Genomic DNA, 21,733 nt, shown 5'->3' with positions numbered 1-21,733 from the left:
ACCCACCCACATACATATGTATATAAATAAAAGCCCATACATGCACATGTACATACCTATACATTTCAATGTATACACACATATACATATACAGACATATATACATATGTACACATTCATACGTGCTGTTTTCATCCATTCCCGTTGCCCCCCACCACACATGAGATAGTATCCTCCCCTCCAAGGAGGTTGAGCCAGGAAAGAACAATAAAGACCACATTTATTCACACTCAGTCTCTAGTTGTCATGTGTAATGCACCAAAACCACAGCTCCCTTTCTGAATCCAGGCCCCACAGATCTTTCCATGGTTTACTTCAGATGCTTTACAGGCCCTGGTTCAATCCATTGACAGCAAGGTGACACTGGTATACCACATTGTTCCAATTCACTCTATTCCTTGGGTACATCTTTCACCCTCCTGTATGTTCATGCCCTGATTGCTCAAAATCTTTTTAATTCCATCCTTCCACCTCCAATTTGGTCTCCCACTTCTTCCCTCCACCTCCGACACATATATCCTCTTTGTCAATCTTTCCTCACTCATTCTCTTCATGTGTTCAAACCATTTCAACACATCCTCTTCTGCTCTCTAAACCACACTCTTTTTATTACCACACATCTCTCTTACCCTTTCATTACTTAACCGATCAAACCACCTCACACCGCATACTGTCCCCAAACATTTCATTTCCAAAAAATCCATCCTCCTCCGCACAACCCTATCTATAGCCCATGCCTCACAACCATATAACATTATTGGAACCACTATTCCTTCAAACTTCAAATATACCCATTTTTGTTCTCCGAGATAATGTTCTTTTCTTCCACACATTCTACAATGCTCCCAGAACCTTTGCCCCCTCCCCCACCCTGTGACTCACTTCTGCTTCCATGGCACCATCTGCTCCTAAGTCCACTCCCCTAGCGCAAGGAAACGCAAGGAAACAGATGAAAGAACGGCCCAACCCACCCACATACACATATATATACATAAACGCCCACACATGCACATATACATACCTATATATTTCAACGTATACATACATTTACATAGACAGACATATACACATGTACATATTCATACTTGATGATTTCATCCATTCCCATTGCCACCCCGCCACACATGAAATGGCACCCCCCTCCCCCCACACGCGTGAGGTAGCACTACGAAAAGACAACAAAGGCCACATTCATTCACACTCAATCTCTAGCAGTCATGTGTAATGCACCAAAACCACAGCTCCCTTTCCACATCCAGGCCCCACAAAACTTTCCATGGTTACCCTAGATGCTTCACATGCCCTGGTTCAAACCACTGAAAGCACGTCAACCCCAGTATGCCATATCATTCCAATTCACTTTATTCCTTGCACGCCTTTCACCCTCCTGTATGTTCAGGCCCTGATAGCTCAAAATCTTTATCGCTCCATCCTTCCACCTCCAATTTGGTCTCCCATACATATTGAATCAGGGCATGTGAAGCATCTGGGGTAAACCATGGAAAGCTGTGTAGGTATGTATATTTGCGTGTGTGGACGTATGTATATACATGTGTATGGGGGTGGGTTGGGCCATTTCTTTCGTCTGTTTCCTTGCGCTACCTCGCAAACGCGGGAGACAGCGACAAAGCAAAAAAAAAAAATATATATATATATATATATATATATATATATATATATATATATATATATATATATATATAAATATATATATACAAATACACAATTTTGGCAACATATATTAAAGCACCTGATGCTCCCATAACATATCCTTACATAAAAGGTACTTGACACCACCATCCACAACAACGATAAAAAGTGGCTGGCTAGAAACCATGGCAGAACAACAAAAAAAAGGCTTCACATCTAAAACACTTAAACTTTACAATGGACATCCAAGGTGTGGTTCTTTCCTCAATCCTCTTTGATCTCTTCCTACAAGACCCTGTATTGCCTCTAGCAAATCACATGAAATTTCTGTCATATGCAGATGGCCACACAATCACATTACCTCGCCCTTATACTGCAATAGCAGCAAAAAACATGCAGCAATATATTACACAAAAGGAAGAATGACTCATCCAGAGCAGAATGTCTGCATTTCTATGGAAGTCTTCAAACACTCTTTTAACCCAAAACATATACATATCCAACTTACACCCTCCAGTCACCTTGAATGAACAATCACTCCCACTGAACAAAACACCAACCATTCTGGGCATCACATTCAGCATATAAATGACATTCCCTTCCCATGCTGATAACATCAACACAAAAGAAATAAATCAACTGCCCTCAGAGCACTAACTGGCACCAGATTTGGAAAAAAAACATACTTTAACATTCTTAATAAACAATTGTTCTGCTCCACTCCTAACTATGCCTCACCTACCTGTTCTTCTATCCTCTCAAAAGCATGTATAGCAAAACTGTAAACCACACAAATTAGTGCACTCACAACAATCACTTGCTGCCTAACAACTGCAAATGCTCAACAACTATACAGTGAAACACACATCCTCCTAAAACAATCCCACCTCAATTTGCTAAGCACTCAATTCTATGCAACAGAATGAGATGCCTCCAACCTAAACCACTCCATAACTAACCAGCAACCCCCTATTATAAATAAAAATCTCACCCCTGCCTCATAAGTACCCTTTACTCACAAATCCCCCACTCCTAACAAATAAGACACAAATAAAACATATATAACTAAAATTAACTCGTCAAGCACTATGCAACCTCCCTCCCGACTCAGTCTAAACTGCACCACGTCAGACATACATACACCCATCAGAAGCAACATTCCCTAAACCAACACATATCACACTTTCCCATCTAAGCCCTGGACATCACCCATTCCTATAACCCCTACAAACATCATTTCTACACAGTCCGAAACCCTTCACACCCACGATGCAACTACTGTAATGAAGACTCTAAACTCCTACTACTCAACTGTCTTGCATTCTATGGACATAGATGCACACATAACATTAACATATTGTGTGATCTATGGTCCTGACCAGCAAAAGTGGCCAGCTTCTCAATTGCTGTGGGAGCCTCATTAAGATAGAATGGGTTCTTGGGTCACTGAAGTAAGTATTTATAGTTATTACAGGACTTATCTATTTCCTATTGAAGATGAGTTGTTGCAATTACCATAATTCCTTTAAATTCTTATTCTGAAGTTTGAAAAATTAATCTTTTATTGTGCCACTTTACATATTTGACAATAATCAAGAGAATCTGGTGCATTCATTGAGATTCTTAAAAAAAATGAATTTTAAAAACCTGGTGCTACTTCACTAATGCAAGAGACGGAGATAATTGAAAAAAATATGTAGTAGGCTGGGTTAGATTAGATCCAGCTGGGTTGGGTTAGGTTAGATTAGGCTAAGTTAGGTTAAGCTTAGCTGAGTTCAGCTGGCTTATAGTTTGCTGAATTTGCTGGCTACTTCTAGGCAGGAAGAACCAAGAACTAACATATCCAGGCTTAATTTGCACTGAAAAACTTAAATTATCTTATTTTTCAATACAAAACATCAATATGTAAGAATCTCAGTGACAGCAACATTTCTTTTAAAGGATATGCTGATTAATGTGCAATTAAAATAGCACACGGAAATTAAATACAAAGTTAGATTAGGATGTGTTAGAGTTGCCTGTACTTCATTAGAAATAGCAAGGAACACACCCTCCCTTAATATAATTGAAAATGACGACTAAATATTTTAAATCTTAAAGACAGAAAAAAATTAAAAGTACCTAAAGTTTCTCAGGATCACCTGAATGTTTGTGCCCCAACTTTCTTTTTTTTTTAACTCTTTTTTGTACCCTAACCTAAGCAAAGCAAAACTTTGGGAGGAGAGCAACACAAAAGCAACTTATGAAATTGGAAAACAAATCACGTCATTGAACATTCAACATTTACTAAAAGTGATCAAGAAGAGTAATATACATAAAACCATCTGATATTCCGATGGAAATAACAAGGCAGCGGGGAGGACAACTAATACCAAGTCAGTGAAGCTAGAAATCACATTTGAAAATCCCGCCTAACGTCCCTTACACCTATTAACCTTTACTTTCAAAATGAAACTTCTTTAATGTCGTCTTCGGTGTCCTGCCACATACAGATGAATGTGGGCTTGAATATGTTAGTTTGTATAAGAACCTACACAACGTCCAATGACAATTTTGACACGAGATCATATCATTTTTTTCAATAGTCAGAATCAAAGTATGTCGACTGCAAGAAATGCTCTAGAAGTGGTTGTAATTTCTACTTATGCTTCAGCGACTTTTACATTAAAGCAATCCCACATTTACCCCTTATCTTCACAGCCCTCCCTACTACCTTCCTGTGTCTTTCATATAACTATTAATCTGTAGTGTCCTTCTAAATCACTCATACAAGTACAAACTATCCACTTACAACCTCTCTTCCACTTCTAGAGATTACTTGTGATGCCATTAATAAAAAACAAAAATACTGTGAAATAATGTGCTCTCTGAAGAGAAACTTGTTACAAAATATGACACTGAATGCCACAAGACTACTGGGACTGTGAGGCAAGTTACGGGACCTGCAACAGGATTCAGGTGAACTGGTCCCTAAACTCCCTAAAAGGTCACGAACTTTCATTCTATCCATCTCAAATTTTAGTTAAAAAAAAGTACATTTCTATTTCTATCACTTCGTTTGTGTTTAAGAGACACACAGAGAGAATACATCCATTAATGTCTCGCTGGATTAAGCGATGCCAAATCGCAATCGTTAGTATTAGAGACTGCCAAACAGGGCAGTTTAAGACTAAAGGCTTGTTTCTTCACAGGAAGGATGGGATGCAGAAATTGTCAAGCACAAGTCTCCGATAAGAAAATACATTTAATCTAGTGCCGATACTTGAACTAGATAAAGAGGCTGTTGCTGAGAACACTACTCGGAAGTTTATAAGTGGTAGTAAACGGGAAATGAACAAGATACGGAGATGATGGTTGCAAATAGATACTACCAGATCCATTATCATTACCATTCAAAATGAAATGTATGAAGTAGAAAAAATGAAATACTGATAAGAACAGCAGACTACATCATGTAATCATTAATGGAAAGTAACAGGATCAGCAGCTGCACTCTAGGAAGTTCAACTTATTCAAAAATGATAAATTAGTCCGATGAGGACACACAAGAACACTATGTCTTTAATTAAACAATTAAAACTTTTAAATAGGTCTAAACATACCCTACGAGAAATGGCAAAGTACTTTTCGCACGAGTTAACACTCAATAACCAAAGTTATGTAAAGAACAAACTTTGAAATTATCTGGTTATAACTATCTGGCCATTAGGATATGTAAAGAACCTCTGTAACCTATAATCCCACTGCACTGGCGGATGGGATATATGTACAGCACACTTTACAATAACTAGCCAAATTGAACTGACTGGAGAGGGAAGATACTGATAAGGGAAGGGTGGATTAGGAAAGCAGGGTAAAGGAAATATGGTAAGAGGGAACCAGAAGGGTGGGTCACATGTATTTAACAGTTCAAACTACTCTGCAGTTTTCTTGGGAAGTTCGTCCGTACAGATTATTTACAGAAATTCGAAGGTTCACACTTGAACTTTTTCTAAACTTTCAAAATGACAAATGAACACAAGACCAACAGATAAGTTTATCTACTTAATAAGTGATGCTCTATATAATGCTCAAAAATAATTCAAATGTACTTTCAGAAAAAAAAAACTGGTTAAATAGAACATTACACTGTGGGCAACAGTACTGGATCATGAATTCATCACTCAAAATTTTGCTGTTGAAGCAGTTCAACACATTTCACACAACACATAAATTCACTTAAGACCCCACCACACAAGTATAGACGGGTTGTCCTGTGCCAGAAATGACACCTCCGAGAATGGGATGTCATTGAAAACAGGCCGTGCCAACCTTGCCACACACACACTGGGGCCACATGTACCGAGTGTATGTGGTCTTAGAATGATTATTAATACTTTAATGACCCTAGCAATTGATATGCCTATAGCACAGATAACCAACTAAATATAAGCGAGGAATTTCATCATCTTTTGAGTTGTATAATCCAGTAATTCAATCACAAGATGGAAAGAAATATCTGCCGTAGCAAGCTCGTAAACGACCCAAGAAATATACCAAAAAGAAAAATCACTTTCATTTTCAATGGGGACCCGTCAGTTGCCTGGCTGGAGTTGGACTTTAAGCGTATCAGCTACCAGGGTCATTAAGGCCATCTGGGTCAAGTTAAAAACACCATACGAAAAATCTTTATCGCCTTCTTTAGGTGTTAGAGATAATTCTAAAACCACATTCACTCTATCATGTATGGCTCTTGAAGTCGGTTTGTTGCACCGACGGCAAATAAGTCTCTGGGATGGGCCGACAGTTGTGTGTGTGTGTGTGTAAATATATATATATATATATATATATATATATATATATATATATATATATATATATATATATATTTTTTTTTTTTTTTTTTTTTTTTTTTTTTTGCTTTGTCGCTGTCTCCCGCGTTTGCGAGGTAGCGCAAGGAAACAGACGAAAGAAATGGCCCAACCCACCCCCATACACATGTATATACATACGTCCACACACGCAAATATACATACCTACACAGCTTTCCATGGTTTACCCCAGACGCTTCACATGCCCTGATTCAATCCACTGACAGCACGTCAACCCCGGTATACACATCGATCCAATTCACTCTATTCCTTGCCCTCCTTTCACCCTCCTGCATGTTCAGGCCCAGATCACACAAAATCTTTTTCACTCCATCTTTCCACCTCCAATTTGGTCTCCCACTTATGTATATATATATATATATATATATATATATATATATATATATATATATATATATATATATATATATATATTCAGCAAACGAATGAGGACGTAAGAGCACGTGGGAAAGAGATAACACAAGGCCTTCTGTATTTGATATGGTCATCCGTTTATCTATACGTATAAAGACATGCCAGTATAGCAGAGGACAAGGGGGGAAAAACGGACTATGAAACAATGGATAGAGATGATTGAATTCAACATTACGTACTCGCATCCAGTGTCATGGATGGACCATACAAGCAGTGAAAGCTTGATTGGCCGTAGAATTGATGTTAATCACAAGAGGAAGGTCTTCAAGAAGCTTTTGAGGTGGTTGTTATAACTTGATAATGACGACCTATAATCTACATCAACTTCCAACGACCTCGTCTCACAACAACCAAAGATCTCGGTCGTAAATGTTCTAACTTGTGGAATTTTTGAATAACTGTTGCTAGCAGGTGATACGTGTACCCGGAATGTATATTAAATAATGAATTCTGCGATAATCAGCCACCTTCCTCATTCAAGAATACGGTTTATATATATATATATATATATATATATATATATATATATATATATATATATATATATATATATATATATATATAATCCCTGGGGATAGGGGAGAAAGAAACGTCCCACGTATTCCTTGCGTGTCGTAGAAGGCGACTAAAAGGGAAGGGAGCGGGGGATGGAAATCCTCCTCTCTCTCTCTCTTTTTTTTTTTCCAAAAGAAGGAACAGAGAAGTGGGCCAGGTAAGGATATCCCTCTAAGGCCCAGTCCTCTGTTCTTAACGCTACCTCGCTATCGCGGGAAATGGCGAATAGTATGAAATATATATATATATATATATATATATATATATATATATATATATATATATATATATATATATATATATATATTTTCATACTTTTACATATGAAGTTAAGTCCAGCACTGTGACAGAGGTATCAATAACTGATTTGCTACACACGAGCTGAGTATTCTTATATGGATGGCTTAATACCTTACGAGGAAAGTAACCTGGTGCTTAAATATGCATCCCTGGTGGCCACGCATGTAAAATAGGCTACGCATAGGTCATTTAACACGTGCTAGAGGAGGTTAAGATGCCTATTATATCTGCACCATCCCATGATATTCGCTCAAACCTCCACCATGTCGTTCCTTTCCCTCTATATTATGAAAGGTCTCTTGTGTCAATGAAGGAAATAAATGTGTGAGACAATAAGGAAGTAATTGAAACTGACTGAATGTTTTCTTAAACCGAGTGTGAGTGGTCATCGCCTGTGCTTACATTTGAGAGAGAGAGAGAGAGAGAGAGAGAGAGAGAGAGAGAGAGAGAGAGAGAGAGAGAGAGAGAGAGAGAGAGAGAGAGAGAGAGAGAGAGAGAGAGAGAAATTCCCCCATGTCTTGAACTTTCTTTCAGTAGTCACACTTCTCTTACTTATTGTCAGCATGCATAATGCCATCCATGTGTATTTCGCTCACCCACTACTCACTCACGTGATGAAAATACTTCTTTCCATCTTTTTCCCGCTACATTCTTGCTGACATCTAGATTGTGGCCTCTGGGAACTCTTTTGAGCTCTTACATCTTAAAGTTCACGATAATCTATATCATTTATTCGTCATAGTTAATTTCCTAACTTTTCGGAAGTAATCTAATGAAATATTTCGACGAATTTTCAATTGAGAACGATTGAAAGTCTTCCTCTGAACAAAAGCTTGTCTGCTCTGGCCGCACCAAGCCAACATACACATTTCCAAATGATATGATAAAAAAGGACGTTTTATGTGCCCTAAGTTTAGCAAAGTGAGGTGCTCAAGGGTTTTGTTCATAAGGAACATGTTCATTCATTGTTATACATTTACCAACAACACATTTCCCTTCAACTCCATTGCCCTGCCCATTCCTGAGTTATTGTCGTACGTCAGGAAAGAGTAATACATTACAATTTACGACCCCGACGTTAATATACTGCGTTCCATGAAATACTCGCCAGCATACACAAGCCAGTACCTTCACATACTTATTACATATTTCAACGCATAACTATTACTATCATCATTATTATCATTAATATTTTTATTATCATCATTATTCTTATTATTATTACTAAATCCCTTTTATGAGGCTCATGATGCTCCAAGGCGTGCTCCTCTCGGTTTGGTGTCTATTTTCAGGCGGAAACACACTGTATATATATATATATATATATATATATATATATATATATATATATATATATATATATATATATATATATATATATATTATCCCTGGGGATAGGGGAGAAAGAATACTTCCCACGTATTCCCTGCGTGTCGTAGAAGGCGACTAAAAGGGGAGGGAGCGGGGGGCTGGAAATCCTCCCCTCTCACTTTTTTTTTTTTTTTTTTTTAATTTTCCAAAAGAGGGAACAGAGAAGGGGCCCAGGTGAGGATATTCCCTCAAGGGCCTAGTCCTCTGTTCTCAACGCTACCTCTCTAATGCGGGATATGGCGAATAGTATGAAAGAAAAAGAAAGATATATATATATATATATATATATATATATATATATATATTTTTTATCTTTTTTTTATTTTTATTTTTATTATACTTTGTCGCTGTCTCCCGCGTTTGCGAGGTAGCGCAAGGAAACAGACGAAAGAAATGGCCCAACACCCCCCCCCCCCCCATACACATGTATATGCATACGTCCACACACGCAAATATACATACCTACACAGCTTTCCATGGTTTACCCCAGACGCTTCACATGCCTTGATTCAATCCACTGACAACACGTCAACCCCGGTATACCACATCGCTCCAATTCACTCTATTCCTTGCCCTCCTTTCACCCTCCTGCATGTTCAGGCCCCGATCACACAAAATCTTTTTCACTCCATCTTTCCACCTCCAATTTGGTCTCCCTCTTCTCCTCGTTCCCTCCACCTCCGACACATATATCCTCTTGGTCAATCTTTCCTCACTCATTCTCTCCATGTGCCCAAACCACTTCAAAACACCCTCTTCTGCTCTCTCAACCACGCTCTTTTTATTTCCACACATCTCTCTTACCCTTACGTTACTCACTCGATCAAACCACCTCACACCACATATTGTCCTCAAACATCTCATTTCCAGCACATCCATCCTCCTGCGCACAACTCTATCCATAGCCCACGCCTCGCAACCATACAACATTGTTGGAACCACTATTCCTTCAAACATACCCATTTTTGCTTTCCGAGATAATGTTCTCGACTTCCACACATTCTTCAAGGCTCCCAGAATTTTCGCCCCCTCCCCCACCCTATGATCCACTTCCGCTTCCATGGTTCCATCCGCTGCCAGATCCACTCCCAGATATCTAAAACACTTCACTTCCTCCAGTTTTTCTCCATTCAAACTCACCTCCCAATTGACTTGACCCTCAACCCTACTGTACCTAATAACCTTGCTCTTATTCACATTTACTCTTAACTTTCTTCTTCCACACACTTTACCAAACTCAGTCACCAGCTTCTGCAGTTTCTCACATGAATCAGCCACCAGCGCTGTATCATCAGCGAACAACAACTGACTCACTTCCCAAGCTCTCTCATCCCCAACAGACTTCATACTTGCCCCTCTTTCCAAAACTCTTGCATTTACCTCCCTAACAACCCCATCCATAAACAAATTAAACAACCATGGAGACATCACACACCCCTGCCGCAAACCTACATTCACTGAGAACCAATCACTTTCCTCTCTTCCTACACGTACACATGCCTTACATCCTCGATAAAAACTTTTCACTGCTTCTAACAACTTTCCTCCCACACCATATATTCTTAATACCTTCCACAGAGCATCTCTATCAACTCTATCATATGCCTTCTCCAGATCCATAAATGCTACATACAAATCCATTTGCTTTTCTAAGTATTTCTCACATACATTCTTCAAACCAAACACCTGATCCACACATCCTCTACCACTTCTGAAACCACACTGCTCTTCCTCAATCTGATGCTCTGTACATGCCTTCACCCTCTCAATCAATACCCTCCCATATAATTTACCAGGAATACTCAACAAACTTATACCTCTGTAATTTGAGCACTCACTCTTATCCCCTTTGCCTTTGTACAATGGCACTATGCACGCATTCCGCCAATCCTCAGGCACCTCACCATGAGTCATACATACATTAAATAACCTTACCAACCAGTCAATAATACAGTCACCCCCTTTTTTAATAAATTCCACTGCAATACCATCCAAACCTGCTGCCTTGCCGGCTTTCATCTTCCGCAAAGCTTTCACTACCTCTTCTCTGTTTACCAAATCATTTTCCCTAACCCTCTCACTTTGCATATATATATATATATATATATATATATATATATATATATATATATATATATATGCATAAAACCATCTGGTAACGCTTGTTTACCAATGGCATCTTAGCTACGTCTCTTCCTCTACGTCTTCTATCTCATTCTTGTATCTCCACTGACGATGTGACTATTACACGAAAGTGCACTTGGGAACTTATCGTGCTTAATTTTCCTGTGGTTTTATGCATATAGTAGATCATGCGCACTACAGTGGCCTTTTACACCATATATATATATATATATATATATATATATATATATATATATATATATATATATATATATATATATATATATATATATGCTTTCCTTGCACCACCTTATTTCTGGAAATAAAAAGATAAACGTTGTTACTTGGGACCAGTTTCCACTGCAGGACGTCTGGTCACATTAAATTCACATAAGATCTTGCGGGTGTGACCCTCGCGACTAACGGGACTGGCGAGATCGAGGCAAATTCTCGCATTTGCCTTGAGGGCACGATGACGCTTTGGTCAGGTTTGGTTACGTTACGTTTCCGTAAGCGAGAACTCACCTGAATTCGATATGAACGGATGTCTATCTGTGGAAACTGGCACCAGGTATGTTTGCATACATTTTGGTGAAAAATAAACATACAAAAATTTATTGCTAGAAATAATGACTCTTAAGGGAGAATGGATTTTCACGTCCAGATACTGTTCCAACCTACAACCTCAACTCCCCCATGACAAAACTAAGGGCTTTAAAATTAAGTGCAAGGATCTCCAACATAACCGAACCTTCCTTAAATGTTCTCGCTGGTGATCTTCAGGGGAGATAATGGGCAATTAATCAAAATAACATGACGCTGGACCCTAACTAACCCCATTACATCAATGTGCTGCACTTGGCTAAACCCAAGCACAGGGTCAACAATGTCTCAATGAAAACAGATATCAATTAAACGACCGAAAAATAAACCTTTACAAACTAAAACCCTAAAATCTTATGTGTGGCAATATACAATCTGGAGTTCCATCTACTGTTAGAGGAACATCAGCAGAAAATAATGCAATCTCCCAACCAAGATATACGTTTCCCGATAATGCAACATTTCTTCAGCAAAATAAGTCGATCAGTCCATAATGAAAAGGCATATATATATATATATATATATATATATATATATATATATATATATATATATATATATATATCCCTGGGGATAGGGGAGAAAGAATACTTCCCACGTATTCCCTGCGTGTCGTAGAAGGCCACTAAAAGGGGAGGGAGCGGGGGGCTGGAAATCCTCCCCTCTCGTTTTTTTTTTAATTTTCCAAAAGAAGGAACAGAAAGGGCCAGGTGAGGGTATTCCAAAATAGGCCCAGTCCTCTGTTCCTAACGCTACCTCGCTAACGCGGGAAATGGCGAATAGTTTAAAAGAAAGATATATATATATATATATATATATATATATATATATATATATATATATATATATATATATATATATACATATTGTGTGTGTGTGTGTGTGTGTGTGTGTGTATGTGTGTTAGCTGAGATGACACGGGGAAAATGAATGTCCTAACTAAGGCCATCTCATCCTTAGGGAAGGAGGAACAGCTGGGATGACTGTGGACCGACTGCCCCGAAACGAGGATTGTAACCTTTGCACTCGACCCTAAGCGGACCGTGAACTCACACACACACACACACACACATATATATACGAATAAAGTGTATATGAACGCGCACCTTCATAGAACATACAAACCTCCAACAGCCAGGATCGAACCTGGGACCCTTTGTGCAAGAGGCAGGCATGCTAACCGCTAGGCTAAGGGACTGTATAATAGGAAACAACTATTCGAAATACTAAGTACTCGAATACCCTTCGTCTCACAATGGTGAGCAACGGGGTCTATCGGTTGTTTCCGAACAGAACACATAGCCAGCTGATAGCGTTTTACCGAACCTGACTGTACAACGCGGTTATATGAATACGAATAAAGTGTATATGAACGCGCACCTACATAGAACATACAAACCTCCAACAGCCAGGATCGAACCTGGGACCCCTTGTGCAAAAGGCAGGCATGCTAACCGTTAGGCTAAGGGACTGTATAATAGGAAACAACTATTCGAAATACTAAGTACTCGAATACCCTTCGTCTCACAATGGTGAGCAACGGGGTCTATCGGTTGTTTCCGAACAGAACACATAGCCAGCTGATAGCTGATATATATATATATATATATATATATATATATATATATATATATATATATATATATATATATATATATATATATATATATATATAATACAAAAGTATTTCCTTGCAATGCTAATAGGTATGGGTCAATTCAAGTTATGTTCTATAAAAAAATTAGACCATATGGGAGATTTACATATTTGTGATGATATCCTTCAACAGTAATTCAAAAATGATAATTTCAGTAAAATCATTTTAACCAGTGGGCTGATTATGTTTTGGCTGGCATACTGCTGACAATGCATATATGAGGTTTTGCTCAACATTTGCATGAAAAAAAAGCATCAACTGCATTTTTTCTCCTCGGATTATGTCATTCAGCCTATCAACTATGATAAGCATTTATCTCAGTATCAGGGATCCTCTTGCAGGAAACTTACTGACACTGCAAACTCAGGAGTAGAAGTAATGAGTGAATAATAATAAAAAAAAAATATATATAAAATAAATGCCTACACCTAATCACTTTAACCACAACCTGTAGTGTTGTAGAGGGTGAATGCTAATCAGTACAAAGCCTCCATATTCTGGCATCGTGACTAATTAGGATGCACTTACCACAAACCAATGAGGCTATGTTTATATAAGAAAGCCATGTCATAAGGGTACCAGTCCTGTAGGGTCAGAGATCAAGAGGCATTTGTGGCCAAGGTTCCAGGGTGGCTGTAGCGTCTCCGCATCATGCACAGAGCCGTGTGCGCTCACAGGGGTGTGGCGGCCAGCACAGGGGGGAGGGGCATGGTGGGCCAGGGAGGTCGTGATGACTGGGAAGTTTGGGCAGGTACTACCATGGAAGGTGTTCTATGAGGATCTACTGACAGAGCTCTGCTGTACGGTCAGATGAGGGTTCTAATGTACGCATTATTAAGCCTTTATCTTCACTATTAATCTAACAATAAAGTGTTTAGTTTGTATTTATGAAAAAAAAATTGAACCTCTAACCTACAAACTTTTCTCTACGTGTAAAAAATACTATATTATGTTTCCTCTAGTTACCGGAAACAAATGAATAAAAGCATCTATACCAAATAATCAAACTGTGCATCTGTTATGCATATAAAACTAAATGAGAGTAAGACTTGAGAGGCCTTGCAGAGTTCTGTTAGAGTTGATATCTTTCGGGCATACTTGGATTATATGACAAAGCTGGTTATTTGGTTAATAATAAACAAGTTAACATCTATGGTTATTCATTAAATGGACTATAGACATGAGACAAACAAAACAAAAAAGCCAACACAAATGTTACTTTGTCATTAGAAAAAATAGAAGCAATAAGTCCAGCTGATAATTAAAAATAAGCAATGTTTGTAATTCCATTAGTCTAAGCAGCACTCATTTTCTAAATGACCCCCTGCTCTGGCCACCAACTTAATATTAGGGTGCCTAAGACTAAGAAAACAAAAGACAAAACACCACAAACTTTTGTACAAATCCTTAGTATCGTTCTTACAGTCGCTGCGCATGCCCATCGCCAGACACTTTTGCAGCCGGCAGTACTGGCACCTATTGCGGTGGTGTTTAGTGACCTCGCACGTCTTGTTCCCCCGGCAAGTGTAGCCGAGCTGCTTACGGATTGACCTTTTGAAGAACCCTTTACAGCCCTCACAACTGATGGCTCCATAGTGACGTCCTGCAAGAGAAAGCCAATACATCCGTTGAAATACACAATGGATTATAATCTCTATACGGGTATTGGAATTCTTAAAGGCGCAGTATACATCATTTTCCCTAACAAAGGTATCACCTCCGCCCAAAATATCCAAATATATAAGCAGAAGACAAAAGAAATCACTGATTATCATTTCATCATCAACAATGGTACGACATGAGTATTGACATACCTGAGGCTCGGTCACCGCACACGACACACAGGTCCATGGTAACAGGCTGGCCTGTGTTACGGGATGTGTACTGGTGGGAATGATCTAAGTCTCTGCTGTCAATGTCACTGCCAGAGCTGGCAGCAGCTGCAGCAGCTGCTGCTGCTGCCAGACCTCCTCTCTCCTGCAGTTCTTTTAGACGTCCCACCCAGTCACTCCTAAAAAAGGTCATAAAGAATGAGACATTATTTTCTGTATATTACCCGAGTGTATTACTTTTCTCCAGGAGAAAAGTGGACGCAGAGATAGTGTCTTAATGTGTACTTTTATCAAGGTTGTAAAATCCTTGAACGACATACCCTGAACCTGACAAGTAGCCTGGCTTCAGAAAACCAGTTGTGGCTTGTTTATTAACAACCTAGTCTATGTATGTTCCATAAATCAAAGGTGTGTACACTATCTTTTTATAGATCTTTGCTAATATCCCCGACACCATGGATGTAATCTTTTTATTCAGATATCAGATAATTCAAATCCTGGATCAATAATGAACAATGTCCATTAAATTTCCAGTCTATTCAAAAGTAAACGTTATATATCTTAAAATGCAGATATTCTGACGTATGCAATATAAAATATCCTTATAAGGGGAAAATATAATTGAAGTAATAATGAAAATGCAAATGTTTTGAGCAACAGTCACTTTTGGTCTTACATGAATGATCACTACCTAATCAATAAACTATCACGTATCAAAAATAAAGAGCTGTGGGTCTTATACTCCAGGTCAGAGCCTAGCGCTGGCCTAGTCTCATGATGGTCCGTTCTCAGGTTGGGTGAACTATTGATTTGATTTGACTTTATGTAATTGTAAAGCGCTGAGACCTTACAGTTAGTCAGCGCTTTAGAGCAAGCAAAAGGTATATCAAAAACCTTTGAAAATATTTACACAGCATTGCATATTTCAATTTCATTCAAAATATATCTAAAAACGTAAAGTATAAAAAACTACTTCCTCTTTTAAACTTTCATATGACTATATATCAACAAAGCGTAGTCAAAAACTTTCCAATAATTTTGTTTATATTGTAATTCAAATATGACTTAAGAGACGCATATATTGCTGGTATTCCGGAAGCACATGGTTCTTTCCATTAAGTTACCATGGTTCAAGACAGCATGGCCAATCCTCTGTCCTTTTGAGGGCTGCCATACTTCTTCAACACATCTCTTCATCCTTTGTAATTTAAATTTCTGGGTTTCCAAGTCCCATCTAGCTTGGCAATTAAATAACATAACCTTTTGCTGTTCCTAAAATCATTGTAAGTTATAACTTTCGTATGCACATTGCAAGATATAGCTGCTTTAGCTACACTCTTGCAGCTTAACCTGTGGGATGCATTGGAGAATAGCGTGGTATGGCTTGGAGTGCACTCTTGGGTATCAGAGTAGATTGTAAAAATCTCTTTTAAGGAGATGGCTCAATTCATCTAAGTGCAGCTTGAATAACATACAGTTCTGTAGTACGTATGGAAGATAAGAATTCCATCTCATAAATGATATTCCCAGCATTAGGGGATATCACAGCGAACCTCTGTCAGCTTACCCAAGGACAGGGGAATTTCCGAGGAGGAGCGTGGGGGCGGCACTGAGCATGGTGTGGGTGAAGAGGGCAGGGTTGGTCACCATTAAGCCACCTGCACTGGTCACTAACAGGGGGTTGGATAGGGCACTTGTGCTGTCCACTAGATCACCTGCAAGGAAAACAACTGTGTTAGATAAGAGCTTACACAACCCGAGCTCGGGCGGTAGATATTGTTCTATGTGTTTTAACACGGGGCACCATTATGTAAAATACGAACAGAGCGATCGACATATTTCTTCCTTAATCCTAGTCTTAAAGTTTATCGCGCTTTACGCAACAGTAACAAATTTGGTGAGTTTATGAGGACATAGCGTATCTGGATGTAAAGTACGTATTCCACCTAAAAGAAAAAGAAAAAAAAATGATATTGTAATAGACTGACTATAAAATTAATGTAAATATTTCAATCATCCGTAAATCACCTCCCTTAACTTTAAACGCCATCTTTATCTCTCCCTGAACAGAATCGAAGCATAATTCATCTCAAGGATATACTATAAATTCTGATATTTCTTATATTATTTCATACAATAAGCTCAAGCCAACTGGTCACAAGGATATGTTACAGTGTACTGCATCCATTTGTAACTTCATCCCGTAAACATATCACTTTTCCTTCAATTTCTCCTTTGCTTCTTATGGACTAATTTTTCATTACGATGATTACATTACTCTCACTCATTTTCAGCACTGCTTCTACTGCAACTGTAATTTGCAATTATATATATATCATTTCTTACTTCCTCTGCAAGTTTCTCAATTTCTTTGTCAGAATCAATCTTCTTATTTATTTTCATCTTCATCGTCCAAAGTCATTATCTGTGACTCAACAATTCACTCTGTTTTTCCATACAAAATTTCTTTGTACATCATAACATTTATATCTTCCCCTCAAGGTCGATCCAAATCATCTTCCACGGTACGACATCTGATCCACACACTTGCCTTGCAGGTCTCGGAACTTATTTATTTTGTTTCCTCGTTCCTGTAACGTTCTCTGAACTTCGTTATTTTGTTTCCTTATTCCTCCATCGTGTGCTAGAGGCCATCCTTGACTCCAACTCTCCTTGCGGTAACACCTTCTTGTAGGCCGGCACACCAGGGGGGTTCCCATACTGTCTCAACATCTCACCACGACCACCCCCCACCCCCACCCCCGCACTACCCTCTCCCTGCCAACATCGAAAACGGCCTCGCCCCGCAACACTGAACTTGCCAAGTTAAATTATCGGTTAAATTAACTCCTTAATTCGTCCCTCGTGTTAAATGAGGGTAACTGGGGTAATTAGGAGTGTCTGCCACGACCACGACAGCACCAAAAGTGAGTGGGACTCCTCACGTCACGTGCTTCACCATGCCAACCCACCCTCTCCATGCCTGCCAATATGGCTCAGAGTCCTGCACTGGTGAGAGGGATCGCCGCCTCTCACGTTCTTCTTGTGCTGTGTATCATTCAGTCCAAGTGAAATTCAGAACAAAGGCGATACTGAGCTATTCTCCGAATGCTGAGAAGGCTCACTATTAGGCTACCACAAGGGGGGATTGTAACACCTACAGCACTCCTTCGTTTAGCACGTTTTTCCACCCAACCCTTCACCCCCCCTTCTGTTCTACACTTAGGACGGTTTTGTCAGATCAACGTGACGGGAAGGGAGACAAACAGGCGTGCTTCAGTTTTTCACTGGCCCAATGGCCGAGAAAGTAAGAAAACTGAAAGTAAAGTGGCCCGGAGACGAAGTGAGCAAGAGGGAGGGCTACACCACACAGCCAGCACTCACGTCCTCCCTCATGCAACCCACACCTGCCACACTCTGCCACTCTGACTCTCTGTTATCCTGAACACCACGACGAGATCACTGAGCACGACGGTATGATCCTTGAGCACGACAAATACGACCCTTGGCCACGACGGGACAATCCTTGACCACGACTGTACGACCCTTGACCACGACGATACGACCCTTGACCACGACTGTACCACCCTTGGGTATAAAGAAGTGGCCTTTGATGACCTTAGTCTCACGATCGTACCGTCGTATTTGGCCGTCGAACTTACGTGCTCAAAGATCGTACCGTCATGCTAGTTAGATCAATGAGCGTCATTCAAAAAGGTACGTAGAAACTGTACCGTAATCCACTAGCCAACACATAGGTAGTGGAAAATCAATATAAAAACTTAAAACGTCCAGTCCATACAACCTGACTGTACAAACGCTTTAGTAAAACAAGCTACACAGCTTTCAACTTGGACCACATGGGAAAAAAAAGGAATCAATGTAATCAGATATCAAAGCTAAATAAAGCAACACTTAGATTTAAATGAAGTGGCTCTAGACCTACTTATTGCTGGAGAGGGTGTGGTAGGCCGGGTAACTGACGTAGGCCTAATGCTGTCCCTGACTGCTGGCTGATAATGGCTCTGCCACCTGCTACAGGCTCTTCAACACCACGACCCGACACCCCACCTTCCACACACCACGCCCACACCCCCCCCCCCAATCTTCCACACACCACGCCCCAACACCCCCACTCTCCACACTCCCACCTGCCACTCACCACATCTCACGCTATCACACCCACAGCTTTCCAGCCTCGAGTCCCTCAGCAATGTAGTGCCTTCCTTTTAGCAGGGGATCTCGGGAGGTGAGAAGGGAGTAGATGGGGTGGCTCGTTACGCCACTATGTACATGGAGGAGATAATTCGACCATCGACAGCCTCTCTCCTGAACCCGGAAGCCTCCCCAGGGGAACCCAACCAACAGCCCACCTGTGATACAAGCACCACTAACCATTCAGCATGAGCTGACAGTTGGATCTGTCCCACCCGACGGAGTACTGACGGACCAGCGACAAAGCGGGTGTCCGTCGGTGTGGCCATGTGAACATGCTCGGGTACCGACCACACTAAGAGCCGCCACCACAGACACAAGACTCACCGGCCTCACCAGGAGCGGTCGCACAAGGTCAGCTTTGTGCTACTGCTGGCTGTGGTAAAGAACTGGTCGACTGGTCGTCAATCCCTCGGTACGATAAAACCTCACAGGACTTACAGGAAATATAATGTAGTAGCCCGGGGTCGTGGGTGGAGGCTGTGGTACAGGTGTGTGTGTGTGTGTGTGTGTGTGTGTGTGTGTGTGTGGTGGAGGGCGGGGCCTGGGATGGCGGCTGAGGGTAGGTAGTGGATGAAGGGCGTCGCTGGTCACCCGTGTTGACCATGGACACCCCTGGGGTTGCACTACTTACCCTTATTGTTTATGTTGCCAGCAAATGACAAAGGTCACCTGCAGCCAGCCACACTCGCCCACCTCGCCAGCATCCTTAATAAGCGCCTCTTCCCGACTACCTCGCGTACCTTGAGTAAGGGGGGGTTCGACCCCTGAGCTCGACGATGCGACGGTCCAGTCCTCTACCACGATGACGACAACCCATAGCTCGGGTCAAGGCCAGGCTATCATACCCCGAGGGTCGAGCCATCTTCCCTACGAGATTGAGGGCCCACTACCAGCTGTGTGTGTGTGGAGACACTACCTCTCAAGTATCAGATAAAAACTTCAGTAAACTACAAGACTGAAGACTTCGGTTTGCGACGCGTCTCGGAACAATGACCAGCGGACGTTAAGAGACCCAGACCTCACGATACCCAAAGCGACGAGCCCTCCCCTGACCTGGGAAGAACGAACGAAAACATTCTGGGCGACTCTGTACCAACATGACGTGCGACGACCCAAAATGACAGGTTGGCTCCTGCGCTCCTTCAGAATGAGATGTAATACACATGATGACACCGCTGCAAGCACTGCTACTGCCCTAGCCCGAGCACTGCTGTGTCAGCACCGCACTCCCAAGGTCGGTGAAACATGCCACGCTCCCGGTGGGGCACAACAATCATGTGAGGGAACACGGTGGTTGATGAGGAGAGGGTCGGTGAAATAGTGATGTACGGCGTGAGGTCGGGGTGGGTGAGTCATTGATGCAGAGCTAGAGATGGGTCAAACACTGATGCAGAGCAAGATTTGGGTACAATATTGATGTACGACGCGAGTTCTGTCATATACTCATGTACACATTGGACAGCGAGGGATGGGTCAAATATTGATGTACACATTGGACAGCGAGGGATGGGTCAAATATTGATGTACACATTGGACAGCGAGGGAAGGGTGAAATATTGATGTACAGCGAGGAATGGGTCAAATATTGATGTACAGCGAGGAATGGGTCAAATACTGATGTACAGCGAGGGATGGGTCAGATATTGATGCACAGCGAGGAATGGGTCAAATATTGATGTACAGCGAGGGATGGGTGAAATATTGATGTACAGCGAGGTATGGGTCAAATATTGACGCACAGCGAACGATGGGTGAAGCATATTAATCCACAGGCGAGGGATGGGTGAAATATTGATGCACAGCGAGGGATGGGTGAAATATTGATGTACAGCGAGGGATGGGTCAAATATTGATGTACAGCGAGGGATGGGTCAAATATTGATGTACAGCGAGGGATGGGTCAGATATTGATGCACAGCGAGTAATGGGTCAAATATTGACGCACAGCGAACGATGGGTGAAGCATATTAATCCACAGGCGAGGAATGGGTCAAATATTGATGCACAGCGAGGGATGGGTCAAATATTGATGCACAGCAAGGGATGGGTCAAATATTGATGTATAGGGAGAGTTGGGCGTGATGATGCTGGATGAATCAGGGAAGGTGATGATAATAGGCTGATTTGTGAGAAATTCT

General features: G+C 40.8%; 1 protein-coding gene across 9 annotated transcripts in view; it reads right to left on the bottom strand.

The window, feature by feature from the left end:
• LOC139753369 (orphan steroid hormone receptor 2-like) overlaps nucleotides 1-21,733 on the bottom strand; it is a 467,590-nt gene that overhangs the window by 45,401 nt on the left and 400,456 nt on the right. For 6 of the 9 annotated variants that reach the window (XM_071669765.1, XM_071669764.1, XM_071669771.1 and 3 more), the window contains 3 exons: nucleotides 16,945-17,092; nucleotides 15,360-15,556; nucleotides 14,939-15,148 (listed from right to left, as the gene is read on the bottom strand). In XM_071669765.1, the coding sequence (XP_071525866.1) occupies nucleotides 14,939-15,148; nucleotides 15,360-15,556; nucleotides 16,945-17,092 (555 nt within the window). Of the gene's footprint in view, nucleotides 1-14,938; nucleotides 15,149-15,359; nucleotides 15,557-16,944; nucleotides 17,093-19,772; nucleotides 19,885-21,733 lie in introns of those variants that run through there. The other 3 variants (XM_071669763.1, XM_071669769.1, XM_071669770.1) reach the window with 3 other exon arrangements.

Source organism: Panulirus ornatus, chromosome 14 (assembly GCF_036320965.1).
Source record: "Panulirus ornatus isolate Po-2019 chromosome 14, ASM3632096v1, whole genome shotgun sequence".
Taxonomy (NCBI): domain Eukaryota; kingdom Metazoa; phylum Arthropoda; class Malacostraca; order Decapoda; family Palinuridae; genus Panulirus; species Panulirus ornatus.
Note: the sequence above shows the minus strand (reverse complement) of the source record. Positions and strands in the feature narration are given on the sequence as shown.